Source organism: Schistocerca americana, chromosome 2, assembly GCF_021461395.2.
Source record: "Schistocerca americana isolate TAMUIC-IGC-003095 chromosome 2, iqSchAmer2.1, whole genome shotgun sequence".
Lineage (NCBI taxonomy): Eukaryota > Metazoa > Arthropoda > Insecta > Orthoptera > Acrididae > Schistocerca > Schistocerca americana.
In genome coordinates this window covers 699,496,531-699,514,114 of record NC_060120.1, presented here as the reverse complement: position 1 = coordinate 699,514,114, position 17,584 = coordinate 699,496,531, and the positions used below count along the sequence as shown (strand labels likewise).

Here is a 17,584-nt window from a genome sequence, read left to right as displayed (position 1 = left end):
CGATTAATGAGGGAATTAGTATATTTCATCAAAATATACAAGGTGTTAGAGATAAAGTTAGTGAACTGCTTATAGATGTTGACACTGAAATTATTGGTATATCTGAACACTTCTTAAATAAGGAGATAATTCAGAGGCTTCCTTTACCAGGATACAGGTTGGCTGGCAGCTTTTCTAGGAGCTCTTTGCGGTGTGGGGGAGTAGCCATGTATGTGAAAAATGGTATCCCATTTGAGTCAATTAATGTTTCAAAGTACTGCACTGAAAAGGTGTTTGAATGTTGTGCAGGTGTGGTTAAATTTAGTGGAGCTAAACTTCTTACTGTTGTTATTTATAGATCCCCATACTCCGATTTCACAACATTTTTGCTAAAGCTAGAGGAGGTTCTTGGTTCACTTTATAGGAAATACAAAAAGTTAGTTATATGTGGTGACTTAAATATTAATTGTATAAGTGATTCTGCAAGGAAAAGGATGCTGGTAGACCTCCTTAATTCATATAATCTTATGCAAACCGTATTCTTTCCAACGAGAGTGCAAGGGAACAGTAGAACAACCATAGACAATATTTTTGTTCATTCGTCATTATTAGAAGGGCATTCTGTTAGCAAAAAGGTGAATGGCCTTTCAGATCATGATGCACAAATTTTAAGTCTAAAAGATTTTTGTGCTGCAACACATGTTAAATATAGTTACCAACTTTTTAGGAAAGCTGATCCAGTTGCTGTACAGACTTTTGTAAACCTTATCAAGGAACAAGAGTGGCAAGATGTTTATAGTGCTGATACAGTAGACGAGAAATATAACGCTTTCCTCAAGACTTTTCTCATGCTCTTTGAAAGTTGCTTTCCGTTAGAACGTTCAAAACAGGGTACTAGCACAAACAGGCAGCCTGGGTGGCTGACTAAAGGGATAAGAATATCTTGTAGAACAAAGTGGCAATTATATCAAAACGTTAGAAACAGTCAAAATCTAAATGCAGCAGCCCATTACAAACAGTATTGTAAGGTGCTTAAAAAAGTTATTAGGAAGGCAAAAAGTATGTGGTATGGAGATAGAATAGCTAAGTCTCAGGATAAAATTAAAACCATATGGTCAGTCGTAAAGGAAGTGGCTGGTCTGCAGAGACAGGTCGAGAATATAGAATCAGTGCGTAGTGGGGATGTCCGTGTTACTGGTAAGTCGCAACTATGTACAGTACTTAATAATCACTTTCTGAATATAGCAGGTGAACTAAATAGAAACCTAGTCCCAACAGGGAATCATATAGCGCTCTTAGAAAAAAGTGTTCCGAGACTGTTACCTGAAATGCTCCTCCATGATACTGACAAGAGGGAGATTGAGTTAATAATTAAATCACTAAAGACCAAGAACTCTCATGGATGTGACGGGGTATCTAGCAGAATACTGAAGTATTGTTCCACGTATGTTAGCTCAGTACTTAGCCATATCTGTAACTTTTCCTTTAGGAGTGGTCGGTTTCCTGACCGATTAAAGTACTCGGTAGTGAAGCCACTTTATAAAAAGGGAGACAGGGATAATGTTAACAATTATAGACCTATTTCTATGCCATCGGTGTTTGCTAAAGTTATCAAGAGGGTTGTATATACAAGGTTACTGCAGCATTTAAATTCACATAATTTGCTGTCAAATGTACAGTTTGGTTTTAGAAATGGCTTAACAACTGAAAATGCTATAGTCTCTTTTCTCTGTGAGGTTTTGGACGGATTAAATAAAAGGTTGCGAACGTTAGGTGTTTTCTTTGATTTAACGAAGGCTTTTGACTGTGTTGACCACAAAATATTACTGCAGAAGTTGGAACATTATGGAGTAAGGGGAGTAGCTTACAATTGGTTCGCCTCCTACTTTAAGAACAGAAAGCAGAAGGTAATCCTCCGCAATATTGAGAGTGGTAATGATGTTCAGTCCCAATGGGGCACTGTTAAATGGGGCGTTCCCCAAGGGTCGGTGCTGGGGCCACTGCTGTTTCTTATTTATGTAAATGGTATGCCTTCTAGTATTACAGGTGATTCAAAAATATTTCTGTTTGCTGATGACACCACCTTGGTAGTGAAGGATCTTGTGTGTAATATTGAAACATTATCAAATAACGTAGTTCATGATATAAGTTCGTGGCTTGTGGAAAATAATTTGATGGTAAATCACAGTAAGACTCAGTTTTTACAGTTTCTAACCCACAATTCAACAAGAACTGACATTTTAATCAGACAGAATGGGCATGTTATAAGCGAGACGGAACAGTTCAAGTTCCTAGGCGTACGGATAGATAGTAAGCTGTTGTGGAAAGCCCATGTTCAGGATCTTGTTCAGAAACTAAATGCCGCTTTATTTACCATTTGAACAGTATCTGAAATAAGTGACATTTCAACACGAAAAGTAGTATACTTCGCATATTTTCATACGCTTATGTCATATGGTATTATTTTTTGGGGTAATTCTTCTGATTCAAAGAGGGTATTTTTGGCTCAAAAACGGGCTGTTCGAGCTATGTATGGTGTAAGTTCGAAAACCTCTTGTCGACCCCTATTCAATAGTCTGGGAATTTTGACATTGCCCTCACAGTATGTATTTTCTTTAATGTCGTTTGTTGTTAGCAATATTAGCTTATTCCCAAGAGTTAGCAGCTTTCACTCAGTTAATACTAGGCAGAAATCAAATCTGCATGTGGAATGCACTTCCTTGACTCTTGTGCAGAAAGGAGTGCAGTATTCTGCTGCATCCATTTTCAATAAGCTACCACAAGAACTCAAAAATCTTAGCAGTAGCCCAAACACTTTTAAGTCTAAACTGAAGAGTTTCCTCATGGCTCACTCCTTCTATTCTGTCGAGGAGCTCCTGGAAGAGCTAAAAAATTAAGCTAATTCCAGTGTTACATTCTTAATTTTCTTTATTTAAACTAACGACTTGTCGCCTGAATATGTTTCTTATATTTCATTTTATCTGTTTCTACAATCGTGTTATAATTTCATGTATTGACTCGTTCCATGACCATGGAGACTTCTCCTAAATGTGGTCCCACGGAACAATAAACAAATTAAAAAAAAATTAATTAACAACAATAATAATAACAACAACAACTAACTTTTCCCTTTGTTGGTGGGAATGAACTGTATTGGATGGTGTGTTTCTGTAGGAATTAAAAGTAAATTGTTGGATATTGACCAGCATAGGATAGTTAATCAATCAAGTTCTGTGTTAGGAATTATGCCTTCCATCTGGTGCTGTAGATTTTAGCTGCAACATTTTTATTGATTTATTGCTCTAGTACCAGTTTCTCTTGAAAACAATTTATGTCACAATTTTTGAGTGTAGCTCTATAAGTTTGATATAAAAAGGCAGTTCAAATGCACAAAATACAGCTGACAAAAATTTTATATTTCTCATGTCACATGACATCAGTGTGTTATTCCAACAGTGGAAATGTATTGGCATGAACTTAATAGGATCTACTGCCTCTGCCTCAGGATATTCCATGTATAGCATTACCATACTTTCAGGATTAGACTGAGCAGTCCTGCTTTTTAGTTCTATCCAGGGTAATGTCTGGAGTTGCAAAAATGTGCAAGGTTTAAGAATTTTATGACTGGTGAGGATTTTTTAAAAAATTTCTGACTTGTATATTCAACTTCATGCTTTTAAACATTCTCTTTCGGCTGTGCTTGTCTCGGTTGACCTTGGAGCAAGTGACGATGTCAATGAGGAGGTATAGCTGCAGGTTTCATCATAACTTTCTACTTAGTCAGTTCACAACACAACAGGTGCATTGTGTTTACATTGTTTTTGTGTGTGAAGTAACTCATCTACATGTTTTTCATGATTTTATCTCTATTTCTTTCCTGTCTCACCATTCTGCAGTGGGCAAAAGAAAGTGTTTATGTGCATAAAGTGTTAACCTGGAACAGGAATATAACTTTCTTGTTGTGAATTGTATGATGTAATTAAAGGAAACAAACCATTTCTGAAGAGAGTCACGTCTAGTGAAAAGTATATCTGTTTAAATAAAGTTAATGTTTGAATAAACTGTTAAGACTTTTAAGTAATTTCAAAAATATGCCCTGGGTTTGACCCAAGAAAATATGGTAATATGTTCTGTGTTGGACGTAAAAAAAATTTGGTAAGCCTATCCATGTATAAGTTCTTGTAACTGGCAGTAACAGCCTGTTCATTGCTGCTCCACTGATTTGTTCATAAAATGTTCCATTAAACAGAAAATAAGCTTGCTTCAGGCACTGTGTGAAGAGTTCGGTAAAATATTTGTCTAATTTCTCTCTTAGCCTAGAACTCAAAAAGTGGGACTCCCGACAATGTCAGAACTGACCATAATATCCACGCCGTAGAAGCACAATTGATAGAAGCAGTGTACAAAGTCAGTGGAGTTGTGCATATCATGTTTCAACTTTCCCCACTTGTTGGCTCTGAGACTGCTCTTAATGTGATGCCAATTGTAAATACTGAAAGTTACTATGAAGTGAAGCAATGCTGCATGTGAAAATTCCAAGCTGTTCATAAGTGCTGTACCAACATTACAAACAACTGTATTCTACACTCAGCTTTAATGAAATTAAGAACTTGTCTCTCTTTATTTCTCTTTTACATCTCTGTTTTATTTCACTTGCATAAGTTTCATGCATTCTTTGATAGCAGCAGGTAATCCTAAGGAATTCTAGCTCACTCTTGTTGCACTCATAAGGAAAACACAAATTTTGAGACTTCTCACATTAATCACCACAGGACTCAAAAGTTTGTAAAGGTTTTCCTAGTTACAGTGTGCATTGGTCACAGTCCTTTAGCTCCAGTGATTTCATTTGAATTTTTGTTGTAAAGGCCGTTTACTGTGCTATCTAACAGTAATATGTTAATGTTCACGTGATTGGAAACCTTTCGAAAACTGAAAGCCAACAATAAATTAAATATCTGAAGTGTGCTTGTGTAATGTCTAACTTGAGTGTCAGATGTTATCAAAGCAGCAATGATTCTTTGGATGCAGTCATAGAAAAAAAATATGTTAAAAACATAAAATATCCAGCTTTTCAACAAAGCCTTTAGTAACAGGTTTTGCCTACAGAAATTAGTGCTGCCAATTACAGTTTGAAAACGTGCATTATAGTTAGTACCACAAATAAAATAATAATTACTTTCCAGAAGAACAGTGAAATTAATTTTTCTGAATTGCTGTTAAGAATTCTTTTTTGTTTGTTATATCTTAGATAAAGCAGTTTCATTCTACAGGTTTCTGCATGATGTGGGTGTGCCACCAGATGCACTTGGTGCATTCATAACAAAGAATCCATACATATTTAAAGAAAATCTTGATGATTTGTCAACAAGACTAAATTATCTGCAGTATAAAAAATTTACTGCTGATGGCATAGCCAGAATAGTAACTACAAATCCATATTGGCTTATGTTTAGGTAATTTATGAAGACAATTTTCCTTCTTGACACACATTGTTCTGTATAAGTGCAACATTCCTACTGAAGCTGTTTGTAACATTGTTTTCTTTCCAAAGCACCAAAAGAATTGATCGTCGACTTGGCCACTTCCAGAAGACATATAATTTGAGTGGATCAGAACTACGCATGCTTGCTCAGAAGCAGCCAAAATTAATCACGTACAACTTGCACAAAGTGAAGGTAATATTTATGTTGTTTTCCCTGCATTTCAAGACTTTGTACATCATTATGTTAGTTTGTGCGAGTTGATCCTGGTATGTCTAATGGGTTCATTATTCAAATCTTTTATCAGTGTACTTCAGTATCTTGTCAGGAAACCAGCTGGCTGTCCTAAAATGTGACAGAAATCCACAGATATGAGTGATATAGTTGTTCCCCTGAGATAAGAGATGAGACTTGTAACAGTGCATTGTTCACAGTGAGAGCAATGCATGGAAGTGCGTTGTTGACACTAGGAGGTAACAAAGGATTGTGCTCAGTACATCACATTGTGTAGAAGTCATTAATGGTATGGGCAATATATCCTCACTGATACTCGTGTAGTCTCAGGTCACAGGGGCAGCATTACATCATTTACATTTGTGGATTGATTTGGTGTATTAAGTGGCAAAAACAAATGGTAATATTGCCAGGAGCTTGGATTTTTATAACAATTTGATATGACAAGCTTGTCAAGAATATTCAGGACAAAAAATTCATTGTTATAGTTTCAAAACTAGGCACCTGATTTCATTGTGTTGTAAGCAACAGGTGCATGTGACAAAGGTATCATTTGAGTGCTATCTTGCCATGCTATTTTGGACGTACAACATGTGTCATATTCATATATACCTACTCCTCTGCAATGCATTGGTGATATTTGGACAGGGCATCATGAATGAGTGAACCACACAGAAAACACATTACCTGTCATTTTGACTCTTCAAAGAGAAGTGCATATATTTGTGTCAGACAATTGCTAAGCTGTGGCACTAGCAGTAAGCAGGACTTGTGGGCTCAGGTATAAGCTCTCTACACAATAATGGCACTTCACTTAAAAATTTCTCTTTTCCAGCTTTTCCAAAACAGGTACAGTCCGATTTTCACAGGGTAGTGGAAAAAAAAAAATCATGGTGTACAGTAATTCCTGATACATAGAAAGAAAATATCAGCGTTTTTGATATTGTTCTCTTCATATTTGTTCTTGCAACCAAGTGAACAACAAGAAACACAGCACCAATCTTTTTTTTTTTTTTTTTTTTTTTTTTCTGACTGGTTTGATGCGGCCCACCACGGATTTGTCTCCTGTGCCAACCTCTTCATCTCAGAGTATTCCTTGCAGCCTACGTCCTCTCAAGTATTTGCTGGATGTTTTCCAATCTCTCCTCTACAGTTTGTACCCTTTGCAGCACAGTGTAATACCATGGAAGTTACTCTGTGGTGTCTTAACAGATGTCCTGTCGTCCTGTCCCTAATTCTTGTCAGTGTTTTCCATATACTCCTTTCCTCACCAATTCTCCAGAAAACCATCCAATTCATTACTTTCTCTGTCCACCTAATTTTCAACATTCTTCTGTAGTGCCAGTTTGCCCATAGTCCACGTTTGACAACCATACAATGCTGTGCTTCAAACATACATTGTCAGAAATTTCTTTCTCAAATTCAGGCCTATGTTCGATAGTAACAGACTTCTCTTGGCCAGGAATGCCCTTTTTGCCAGTGCCAGACTGCTTTTTATGTTCTCCTTGCTCTGACAGTCATGAGTTATTTTGCTGCCTGGGTAGCAGAATTCCTTAGCTTCATGTCCTTTGTGATCGCCAATCCTGATGCTAAGTTTCTTGCTGTTCTCATTTCTACTACTTCTCATTACTTTTGTTTTTCTTCAGTTTACAAGTCAGTCCATATTCTATACTCACGAGACTGTTCATTCCAATCAGTGAATGCTGTAATTCTTATTCACTTGCACTGGGGATGGCAATATCATCAGTGAATCTTATCATTGATATCCTTTCACCTTGAATTTTAATCCCACTCCTGAACCTTTCTTTTATTTCTGTTATTGCTTCTTCAATGTCTTGATTGAACAGAATGGCTGAAAGACAACATCCCTGTCTTACAACGTTTTTAATCCAAGTACTTCATTATTGGTCTTCTAGTCTTCTTGTACGTACCATGTATTACACATCTTTCCCTATAACTTACCCCTATTTCACTCAGAATTTTGAACATCTTGCACCATTGTTCATCGCTGAACACTTTCCAGGTTGATAAATCCTGTGAACATTTCTTGATTTTTCTGTGGTCTTGCTTCAATTATCAACCACAATGTCAGCACTGCCTCTCTGGTGCCTTTATCTTTCCTAAAACCAAACTGCTTGTCATCTAACACGTCCTCAATTTTCTTTTCCATTCTTCTGTATATTATTCTTGTCAGCAACTTGGATGCATGAAGTGTTAAGCTGATTGTGCAATAATTCCTACACTTGTTGGCTCTTGCAATCTTCGAATGGTGTGGATGATGTTTTTCCAAAACTCTGATGGTGTATCACCATGCTCATACATTCTACATATCAGCTTGAATAGCCATTTTATTGCTAATTCCCCCAGTGATTTTAAAAATTCTGATGGAATGTTACCTAACCCTCCTTCATTATTCAATTTTAAGTCTTCCAAAGCTCCTTTAAATTCTGATTCTAATACTGGATCCCTTATCTGTTCTCTATTGATTCCTGTTTCTTCTTCTGTCTCTTCATCAGACAAGTTTTCCCCCTCATAGAGGCCTTCAGTGTACTCCTTCCATCTATCCACTCTCCTCTGCATGTAACAGTGAAATTCCTGTTGCACTATTAAGAGTTATCACTCTTGCTTTTAATATCACTGAAGGTCCTTTTGACTTTTCTGCATGCTGAATCAGTCCTTCCAACAGTCATTTCTTTTTTGATTTCTTCACATTTGTGCCAACAAGTACACCTTAGCTTCCCTGCACTTCCTATTTGCTTTGTTCTTAAGTGACTTGTATTTCTGCATTCCTGAATTTCCCTGTACATTTTCCTACTTTCTTCTTTCAACTGAAGTATTTCTTCTGTTACCTTTTTCGTACCTATGTTTTCTTTCCAACTTCTATGATTGCTGTTTTTTTGCAGATGTCCATTCCCATTCAATGGAACTGCCTACTGAACTGTTCCTTATCGGACCATCTATAGCCTCAGAGAACTTAAAGCATATCTCTTCATTCCTCAGCACTTTTGTATCCCACTTCCCTGTGCATTGATTCTTTGTGACTAGTCTCTTAAATTTGAGCCTACTCTTTATCACCACTAAATTGTGATCTGAGTCTATATCTGTTCTTGAGTACACTTTATAATCCAGTGTATGATTTCGGAATCTCTGCCTGACCATGATGTAATCTACCTGAAATTTTTCTGTATCTTCCAGGCTTTTCCAAATATACCTCCTCCTATTGTGAGTCTTGGACTGAATATTCACTATTACTAACTAAAATTTATTACAGAACTCAATTAGTCTTTCTTCTCTCTCATTCTTAGTACCAAGCCCATATTCTGATGTAAATCTTTCTTTTGCTCCATTCCCTAAAGCTGAATTCCTGTCCCCCATGGCTATTAGACTTTTGTCCCCCCTTATGTACTGAATTACCTGTTCAGTATTCTCATATCCTTTCTCTCTCCATCTTCAGCTTGCAACATCGCCATGTTTACCTTAACTATCATTGTTAGTGTTGGTTTTCTGTCAAACTTGATGAGAACAACCCTATCACTGAACTGTTCACAGCAATACGCTCTCTCTCCCCTACTTTCTTATTCATAACAAATTCTACTATTGTTATACCATTTTCTGCTGCTGTTGATATATAATCTATACTCATCTGATCAGAAATCCTTTTCTTTCAATTTCACTTCACTGACCCCCACTGTATCTAGATTGAGCCTTAGCATTTCCATTTCCAGATTTTCTAACCTCCTTACCATGTTGAGATTTCTGACTTTCCATGCATTCAGCTGCCATTACTGATAATTTTTATTCAAAATTTAAGTAGTGACGGGATTTGAACTAGAGACCGAGCACATTTTCATTCTTAATCAAAACGCTACACCTGTGCCATGGGTACAACAATTTTATATGAGTTATATGAAACTAGTTGACCAACAGCTGAAGAAACTTCCTGGCAGATTAAAACTGTGTGCCCGACCGAGACTCGAACTCGGGATGGTAGAGCACTTGCCCGCGAAAGGCATAGGTCCCGAGTTTGAGTCTCGGTCGGGCACACAGTTTTAATCTGCCAGGAAGTTTCATATCAGCGCACACTCCGCTGCAGAGTGAAAATCTCATTCTGGAAACAGCTGAAGAGTTTAAGTGCTTCTTGTCAACACATTGCAACTTATGGAATGAACAGCAATACTGGATTTATAGTCGTGCTTCTGCAGAGAGACTTTCCTGCAACTGCTGTCACCTCAGATGCTGTCACAAACCAAAGCAGTTTACTATGTATTAAGTTCAGCAATTGAGGTGAACAGACACCTACAAAAAGGTAACTCATTAATAAATTTATGTACAATACATACACTTCAAGACTGGGCTATATACAATTTGATTTGCTGTGAGTTCTTCAGCAGTCTTGAGTTATATACAAGGAGAGCAATATTCTTGATGGAATCAAATAGTCTTGAATGCCGATAGAATCTAAGAAATTATTGACAAGTAATAATGCTTAGTAGCGTCATGCTACATTGATGTACTTTTTCACTGCATTCTTTACATTAAGGTAGATACAAGTCTGAAGATACATTGACTCTTCTGGCAAAGCTCTGAGTGTGGCTGCTTAAAAAGACGTGCCAGCCAGTCAGAGCACCGAGATAATTTGAATTCAGCAATGTGTATGCATGTCGCTCCCATCAGAGGTAGAGTGAGGGAAGAGGGAACTCGCTGGCGGCATGTTGTTGGGAGGTTTAAATGTCTCATCTCCTACATAGCGGTGTGCAGAGCATTGGGTGCAGTTGATATCCTGACATTTTTCTTGCAAACTGCTGGGAAAGTATCCTCAGGATGCAGAAAGCTGTATGACTGATGCATTCTCAATGTCCATAACTGCAGTTGTTGATGACAGTGGATATGCAGGCAGGCAGGTTTGAGCTCTCCAGCAGAGGCATTGGAAGATCCATGCACCAGGATATTAAGTGCCAGCAAGGGCTGCTGAGGGACAGCATGTTGGGTTGCAGGCAAAGTGTCTGAAAAGTGAAAATCTTCAGTGGGATCACTTTAATCATGGAAGCAAAGTTGCTTATGATGCCGTCAATGGGTGCCTGACACACTACAATTGGTGTAATGAGCAAGGCCGGATGTCTTGAATGACTACACCAGATTACCAGTTATCAGGCTTGTTGTAGACACAATCTCATCCCTCACGTGGAACTTGGTTGCAAAGTTAGCATCCGAAATAGAGTGGCGAAGGTGAAAGAGATGCAGCAAGTGCAATGGTGATGACCATGTAAGAGTTCTGCTGGTAAAATGGCGTGTGCAGGCATTGTACGGAACATGCTAAGGAACTACAATGAAGCATTTCCCTTGTATGCAAAGCACTAAGTTTGGATATCTGAGCCGTAAAAGTGTGAACGGTGCCATACGGATACATTGAATTCTGTTTTGTTGGCAAAATTGCTAAAATCCCAACAAAGAAAACTGAGGACCATTGTCCAAAGCAATTGTTTATGGCAAAACTTCAAAGCAAACAACAGAAGCAAGTGCTTTGGTAGTGGTAGCACTAGCAGTCAAATGCACTGAAATAACAAAAATATATTTGCTGCATGCACTGACAATAATGGGCCATCATGTTTCCATAAAGGACCAGCAAAATCAGTATCAATATGTTACCAAGGACATCAGGTGGAGCCCATTTGCGAATTTCTTGGCCTGGTTATCTGCACAGGTCTGGCAGCAGGTAGTCATTTCTTCTGTCTGTTTATCAAGCCCAAGCTACGAACAGTGTTGGTGCACTAGCTGCTTAGTTTGAACGATTCCCCATTGTTCTCTTTGAAATAGTTTCAACACATGTTGTTGCAAAGATGTGGGAATCAGGACTCATATTTGTTCATTAGGGACATGGAATAAAATTACTCTCTTCTGAAGAGAAAGGCTGTTGCATTGTGCATGGTATTTGGGAACTGCTGCACTCGAGATTGATTTTGGATTATGAGGCCAACCCAAATGATTGTAGTGCTTGAGCAATTATACTGATTGATCATGTGTTATCCACCAAAAATCAGTGGAAAAAGCTTGCAGTGCGTGCAAAGCAGAATGATCAGTTTGGAGGCAAGAAACTTCTGATGTGCCGAAATCCAGATCATTTCCCATAGGTAAGTGAGACAGAGTGTCTGATTTGCATGCCGTGTCGTAGGATGATAAAGAGCTTAATTTTGATAATTGGAAACAAGTAATGATCAAAGTTGCTGATTCTGTACTGTATGATCAGGTATCTCTACTGCTGGATGAAAAAGAGCAGCCAGCAGCTTATTATCAGTCAGGGTCTGTGTTTTTGTTAGTTTCTTTCTTTTTTCTTTTTCTCCCCCCCCCCCACCCCCCCCCACCCCCACACACACACATACACACAGATATTCATGAAACCTGGTGACACTATAAATTATGGCTTTTCCACCTGACTGTAGTTGACATGGGCCTTGTTCAACGTCTTAGATGTAAATGCTACACGTTGTTTCATGTTGCCAACCTTGTGAGATAAAACTGCCTCTGTTCCATGTGTGATGATGCACCTGCTGCAAGCAGTACCAGTTTTTGTGGACGAAAATGGGTAAAATATGGGTGACTAAACAGCTAAACAGTGCTTATTTCAATTTCTGAAAAGATTGTTCGCATTCTCTAGTCCATTTGGAAGGAACAGTTTTACTCCAGAAGCAATGTGAAGGAGCAGTTATTTGTGCTGCATTTGGAATAAATCTTATGTAGTATGTCGGTTGCCTAAGAACAACTTGGAGTTCTCATACATTTGTAGGAGAACATAATCTCCTTATGGCCTCTAAATGCTTAGTCAAGGGATGAGCACAGTGGGCATCAATGACACTTCCCAAATATTCAATTTCGGCATTGAAAAATGAACATTTATCTAAACTACACTTGACCCTTGCATCAGGTAAATCTTGAAAAAGAGACTCCAAAGTTTTGAGGAGCTGTTGTGGTGTTACTCCAGATACAGTGACATCATCTGAAATCATTTGAACAGGGCAGAACATCAGATATCACATGTTCAAGAAAGTGTTGAAATAATGCAGAAGCAGGGACACTTCCAAAGGGAAGGTGCTGGTATTGATACAAGTTGATTTGCATGTTAAACACCAAAAATGTTTTTTGTTACTCATCCAGGGAAAGCTGGAGATATACATTAACCAAATCAATTTTTGTAAAGAATCACCCACCTGCTAGGCAATCCATAAGTTTGTCAGTACTTGGAAGCGGGAAAGAATCAGTCGCTGTTTGAGCATTAACTGTAGCTTTAAAGTTAGCACAAAGCCTGATCTTCCTGTTTGCTTTGCCTGTGATCATAAGGGGAGATGCCTATCGACTTGCAGAAACAGGCTGTAAAACGCCAATTTCTTCTAACCTGTTGAATGAAGAGGCTACTTCATTGCAAGTGGTCAGGTGTACTAGATGGGTGTTGTTAAGCTTAGGTTTTGATTGTCCTTGAGTAACATATGCGTGAAAATTTGCCACATGTCCCAGTGTGCTGGTCAACAAGTGTCCACATTTTTCACATGGCTGATGAACAGTGGCATGGAAAAGTTGCATATCAATGGCATGCACAGTGCTCTGAATATCTAAATCAAATAAATCAAAAGCATACATGCTAAAAACAATGGGACTACAACATGACTGACCTACTATTAAAGGCACTCATGTAGTCGAATTTCTTTATTTTGCTTGCAAAGTGCATGTTCCAAGAACAGAGATATTTTAACTGTTGTAGGTTGTGAGGTCCAGGCATCATCTTTGTAGTTGAGGGTGTTCCAATTGCTCATAAGTATTTTGCTTACCGGTAATCAGTGTGACTGAAGCATCATTATCTGACTGAAAAGGTACATATTGATTGAAAATCTGCTGAGAGATGAACAGTTTGCTGTTCATCCTCAGAATGTATTTATTTGTTCTGACTTGTGCAAGACTGTCTGTGTCTGAATTGTGATTGACAAAGTGTTTAGCTGTACATCTATTAGAGGAGAGCTGGTGAGAAGGTAAGTTTTGGACTGTGTGATATGTTGTGCGATTCTGTTGCTTTTGCTGGTGATTCCAGTGTGGATTGCCAGGAGGAATGGGTACAGACTTAGACTGATAAATCATACAGGGTGTATCTAGAATGAATCTAGAAAATGAGAGGGCTGGTAGAGTGGGTCATAACAAGCATATTTCATGTAGCAGCCCATGTCCGCATCCCTTAGCATATGGTGCCACTGTGGTAGCAGGTCTGCAGGGCAATGATTTCAATGTATTTGTGACATAAGGTAAAAAGAAACATCGGGTTGAAGTTTTACGACCTTTATTTGCAAGTGCTGCTGTCAACAAAGTTGGAGATATTCCAGATGGAACAACACTTTGGGTTTTCTCCCTCTTACTGGGATATAAATGGATTGCTTTTGGCTGTGTAAATGCCTGTTTGATAGGTGTTGCATAGAGGGCAGCACCTGTCCACACTGCGGAGTCTAGTTTGCCCTGTGTCAGTTTGTCTGCAAAAGGGAACAATATTGTGTTTGTGCGGATAGAAAATATACCGCTGTTCTTGGGGGGAGAGGGGATACATGCACTGTAGAAGGCAGATGGAAATGTTCATGCTGCACAAAGTTTGTTCTTCCAGTAGTTTCCGAATCATTGAGTGCCAGTTCCATGCACATTTACTACCATCCACAGGTCCCTATGAGAGACAGGTTCACTTGAGGTACATTTTCCACTGCAAATCTCGTGTAATGGAACATGTGCATTTGAGGCCTTCTTTAAAACCTGGTGTATGCGTTTTGTGTTGCATGGAAAATAGGTGTAAATCATTCCTCAATTTGGTGTGTGTGTGTGTGGGGGGGGGGGGGGGGGCGGCGGGGGGCAGGAAGGTGATTTGCATCCCTACCACCTACAGAAGGTTCACGCCCTTCACCCAGATGATTTTCCACATCGAATTGGGTTCTGCCACTAGTTTTGGCAAAGGTGTGCCATTCAACCACACTTTCTGAACTGTGTACTTTCTATGGATGGGGCATCCTTTACACGAGAGGGTATGATCAACAGTCACAATCAGCTCATGTGGGCATTGGAAAATCTGCACACTGCCTTCGTTCATGGTCACCAAGATTGCTTCGCTGTCAACTTTTGGTCTGGCTTGGTAGGCGATAACCTGGTTCGTCCATACATGTTTCCCCAGTGACTGAACGCAAACAAATACTTAATCTTTTTATGAGAAACTGTGCCAGAGTTGTTGGAACATGTTCCACTCAGTGTCTTTTGATGGCGAATGTGGTACCAACTCGATAGTGCACCTTTGCACTTTGCACATGCAGTACATGAAACCTTTTGTGGGAACTGACTAGGGTGCTGTGGGCCAGGTGGGGCCATCTGAAATCTGTTGTCTATGAATCACCCATTGAGAATGATAATGAGCTGATAGCGTGCATTATGGCAGCCTTTGTTGCAATTTCCAATTTGCCAGGAGCATTTGAAAGAATGCAACAGTCACTCCAACATCATTGCGTGGCATGCGTACAAGTTGGAGGGCATAATTTTAAGCACTTCTTGTAACTGTTTTCAAAGAAAGGATGCAAAACTTCAGCCCACTTCCCATTTACTTTGATGCCACAAATACATTGAAATGTTGCCATGCAGACCTGCTACCATGATGGTTCAGATGGCATGATGTGTGCCTACCCTCCTGGTGGCGCGTGACGCTGTTCAGTGACATTTAGTGCTGTATGCTAAGGGATGCAGACATGGTTTCAATAACACCTAGCCCATATACTAAGGGATGCGGTGCGGACACGTGTTGCTACGTGAAATATGCTTGTTATGGCCCATTCTATCAGCCTCTCATTTTGTACATTCATTTCAGATACACTTTATATTTATTTCCATTTTATGATATCCATATGCATTTCTTTTGCATGCACACTTAATGTGTTTGCCCTGATTTATGGGGTTATCGGCATTGCACATGGTGGAGAAAGCAGTTTTTGCAGTCAAGTGCTACATAACATTTCATGCAAGACTTCGGAAAGTTTAAACTAGCTGAGGAAGTGGTGGAAGTGTTACGCTGTGTTTGTGCTGTTGCCTGTGGTTGCAGTTGTCTCAGGCCACATGACTCAGGGGCCACTCTCAGCTATTCATGGCCACTGTTGCAACAACAGCCATATTAAAATTACGTTCAATGAATACTTACTCTTCCTGAATTTCGGTTACTTTAAGCATGTCCTTGAGACCAGGTTTGCGATGCTTTAAAATGTTAGCCCATATTCTGTTATCAGCAGGTGTTTGAATAACAGGATCACAAAACATTTCATCTTGAAATGAGGCTGCACAAGAGTAGTTAAATTTACAGTTCGTAGTCATGACATTGAGTTAAGCAATCTATTCCTTGTAAGACTGATTATTACGATGACTCATACAAAAAAATTGAAACAAACAGCAGCTCTATGAATCTGAGCTTTGAAGAAATAACCCAGTTTGCTAACAACGTCTTCATATGGCTGACACTCCTCCCTAAGAAAAAAAGAAAGAGCATCATAAATCACCTGATATGTTGTACGCTGCTCAAGCTTGAGGTGGTAATCTGTTCATTCCTCTTGTTTTGTATCAAAACAATGGAAGGGAGGAGGTGGGACCTGGCTGCTGTCATTCTGTGCTTCTGTGATTCTTGTTTGCTGGATTTGTTGTGCGACCCTCAATCTCCAGTAGTTGTTATCATGGAGTTAAATTGTAGGGTCTGAAACTAAATAAGTGCAGTGAGTGAGTGCTCTCCAGAAATTACCATTGCATACACAAATTAAGAAGAAGTAAAATATATTCCACATAAAAATTATGAAAATTTAACATGTTTCCAAGTGCCACACTCAAAAAAGCACCAGATGTATCACCAATGTCTGATGTGTCAGTAATTCAGGTGGCCAAGAAAGGCAATCGGACATCTGCAAAGAAGTAACACATTAATAAGTTTATTTACAATAACTACAGTTAATAATTGAGATATACATAACTTTGACTTGGTGAATGTTTTTCGGTGGTGCTGAGGTGTATAGGCTGTTTCGAAAGTGATAGTCAGTGTGCAGGGATATGACAGGAATGATCATTCAAAACAAAGTAAAGTGAACGTCTGCTCTAAAATGCATATCTTACGAGCTGCGAGTACTTGTCCATTAGAAGAGTTGTGTTTTAAAGTAGCAAGTGTTTCAAAGTAGCAAAGGTGAACAAGTGCTCATAGCTCTTAAGGGAAGCATTTTAGAGCACATGTTTACCAGAGCATTTTTTTTTTTTTCTTCTTTTGGTCCATACTGCCACTTCCCAAAATTTGGAAAGCAAAGAGCTTGCAGTAGAAGAGATTTGTTTCATAGTATAAAAGATCAAAAATTGCTGATAGCTCTTAAGGTATGCGTTTTAGAGCCCATGTTTAGTTGACTTTTTTGTTTCGAGTGGTCATTCCTGTCCTATCCCTGAATACTCACCATCACTTCTGAAATACCCTGTGTACAATGAGACTAACATTCTTGATAGAAACAAGTAGTCTTGAATGATGATGCAATTCAACAAGTCACCAGCCAGTAGTCATGGTTCTTCAAAGTATTTTCTCACTCCAGCCTTCCATGCTAATGTTGATACAAGTTTGAAGATACACTGATTTTGCAGGCAAAGCTCTGAACTTGCCTGCTTAAAAAGATACGCTGACCAATTAGAGTCGCAGGCAGTGAGGTCATGTGAATTCAGCATCCTCTGTCTGGTGGTGTGTGTATATGAAGCCTGTTTTCAGACTGCCGCAATGTCTTGTAGGACTGTCAGGCAGTCTGTTTTATATGGGCCCTAATCAAAGGAATGTCCATTTCTTGATGCAAGGCTGTAGTTGGGTAATTTTGTGGAAGGCTCTA

General features: G+C 38.9%; 1 protein-coding gene across 1 annotated transcript in view; it reads left to right on the top strand.

Annotated features, from left to right (window-relative positions):
• Positions 1-17,584, top strand: part of LOC124596439 (transcription termination factor 3, mitochondrial-like) — a 57,915-nt gene that overhangs the window by 21,270 nt on the left and 19,061 nt on the right. Inside the window, exons 2-3 of the mRNA XM_047135574.1 lie at positions 5,250-5,432; positions 5,531-5,654. Coding sequence (XP_046991530.1) covers positions 5,250-5,432; positions 5,531-5,654 — 307 coding nt within the window. The remainder of the gene's footprint in view (positions 1-5,249; positions 5,433-5,530; positions 5,655-17,584) is intronic.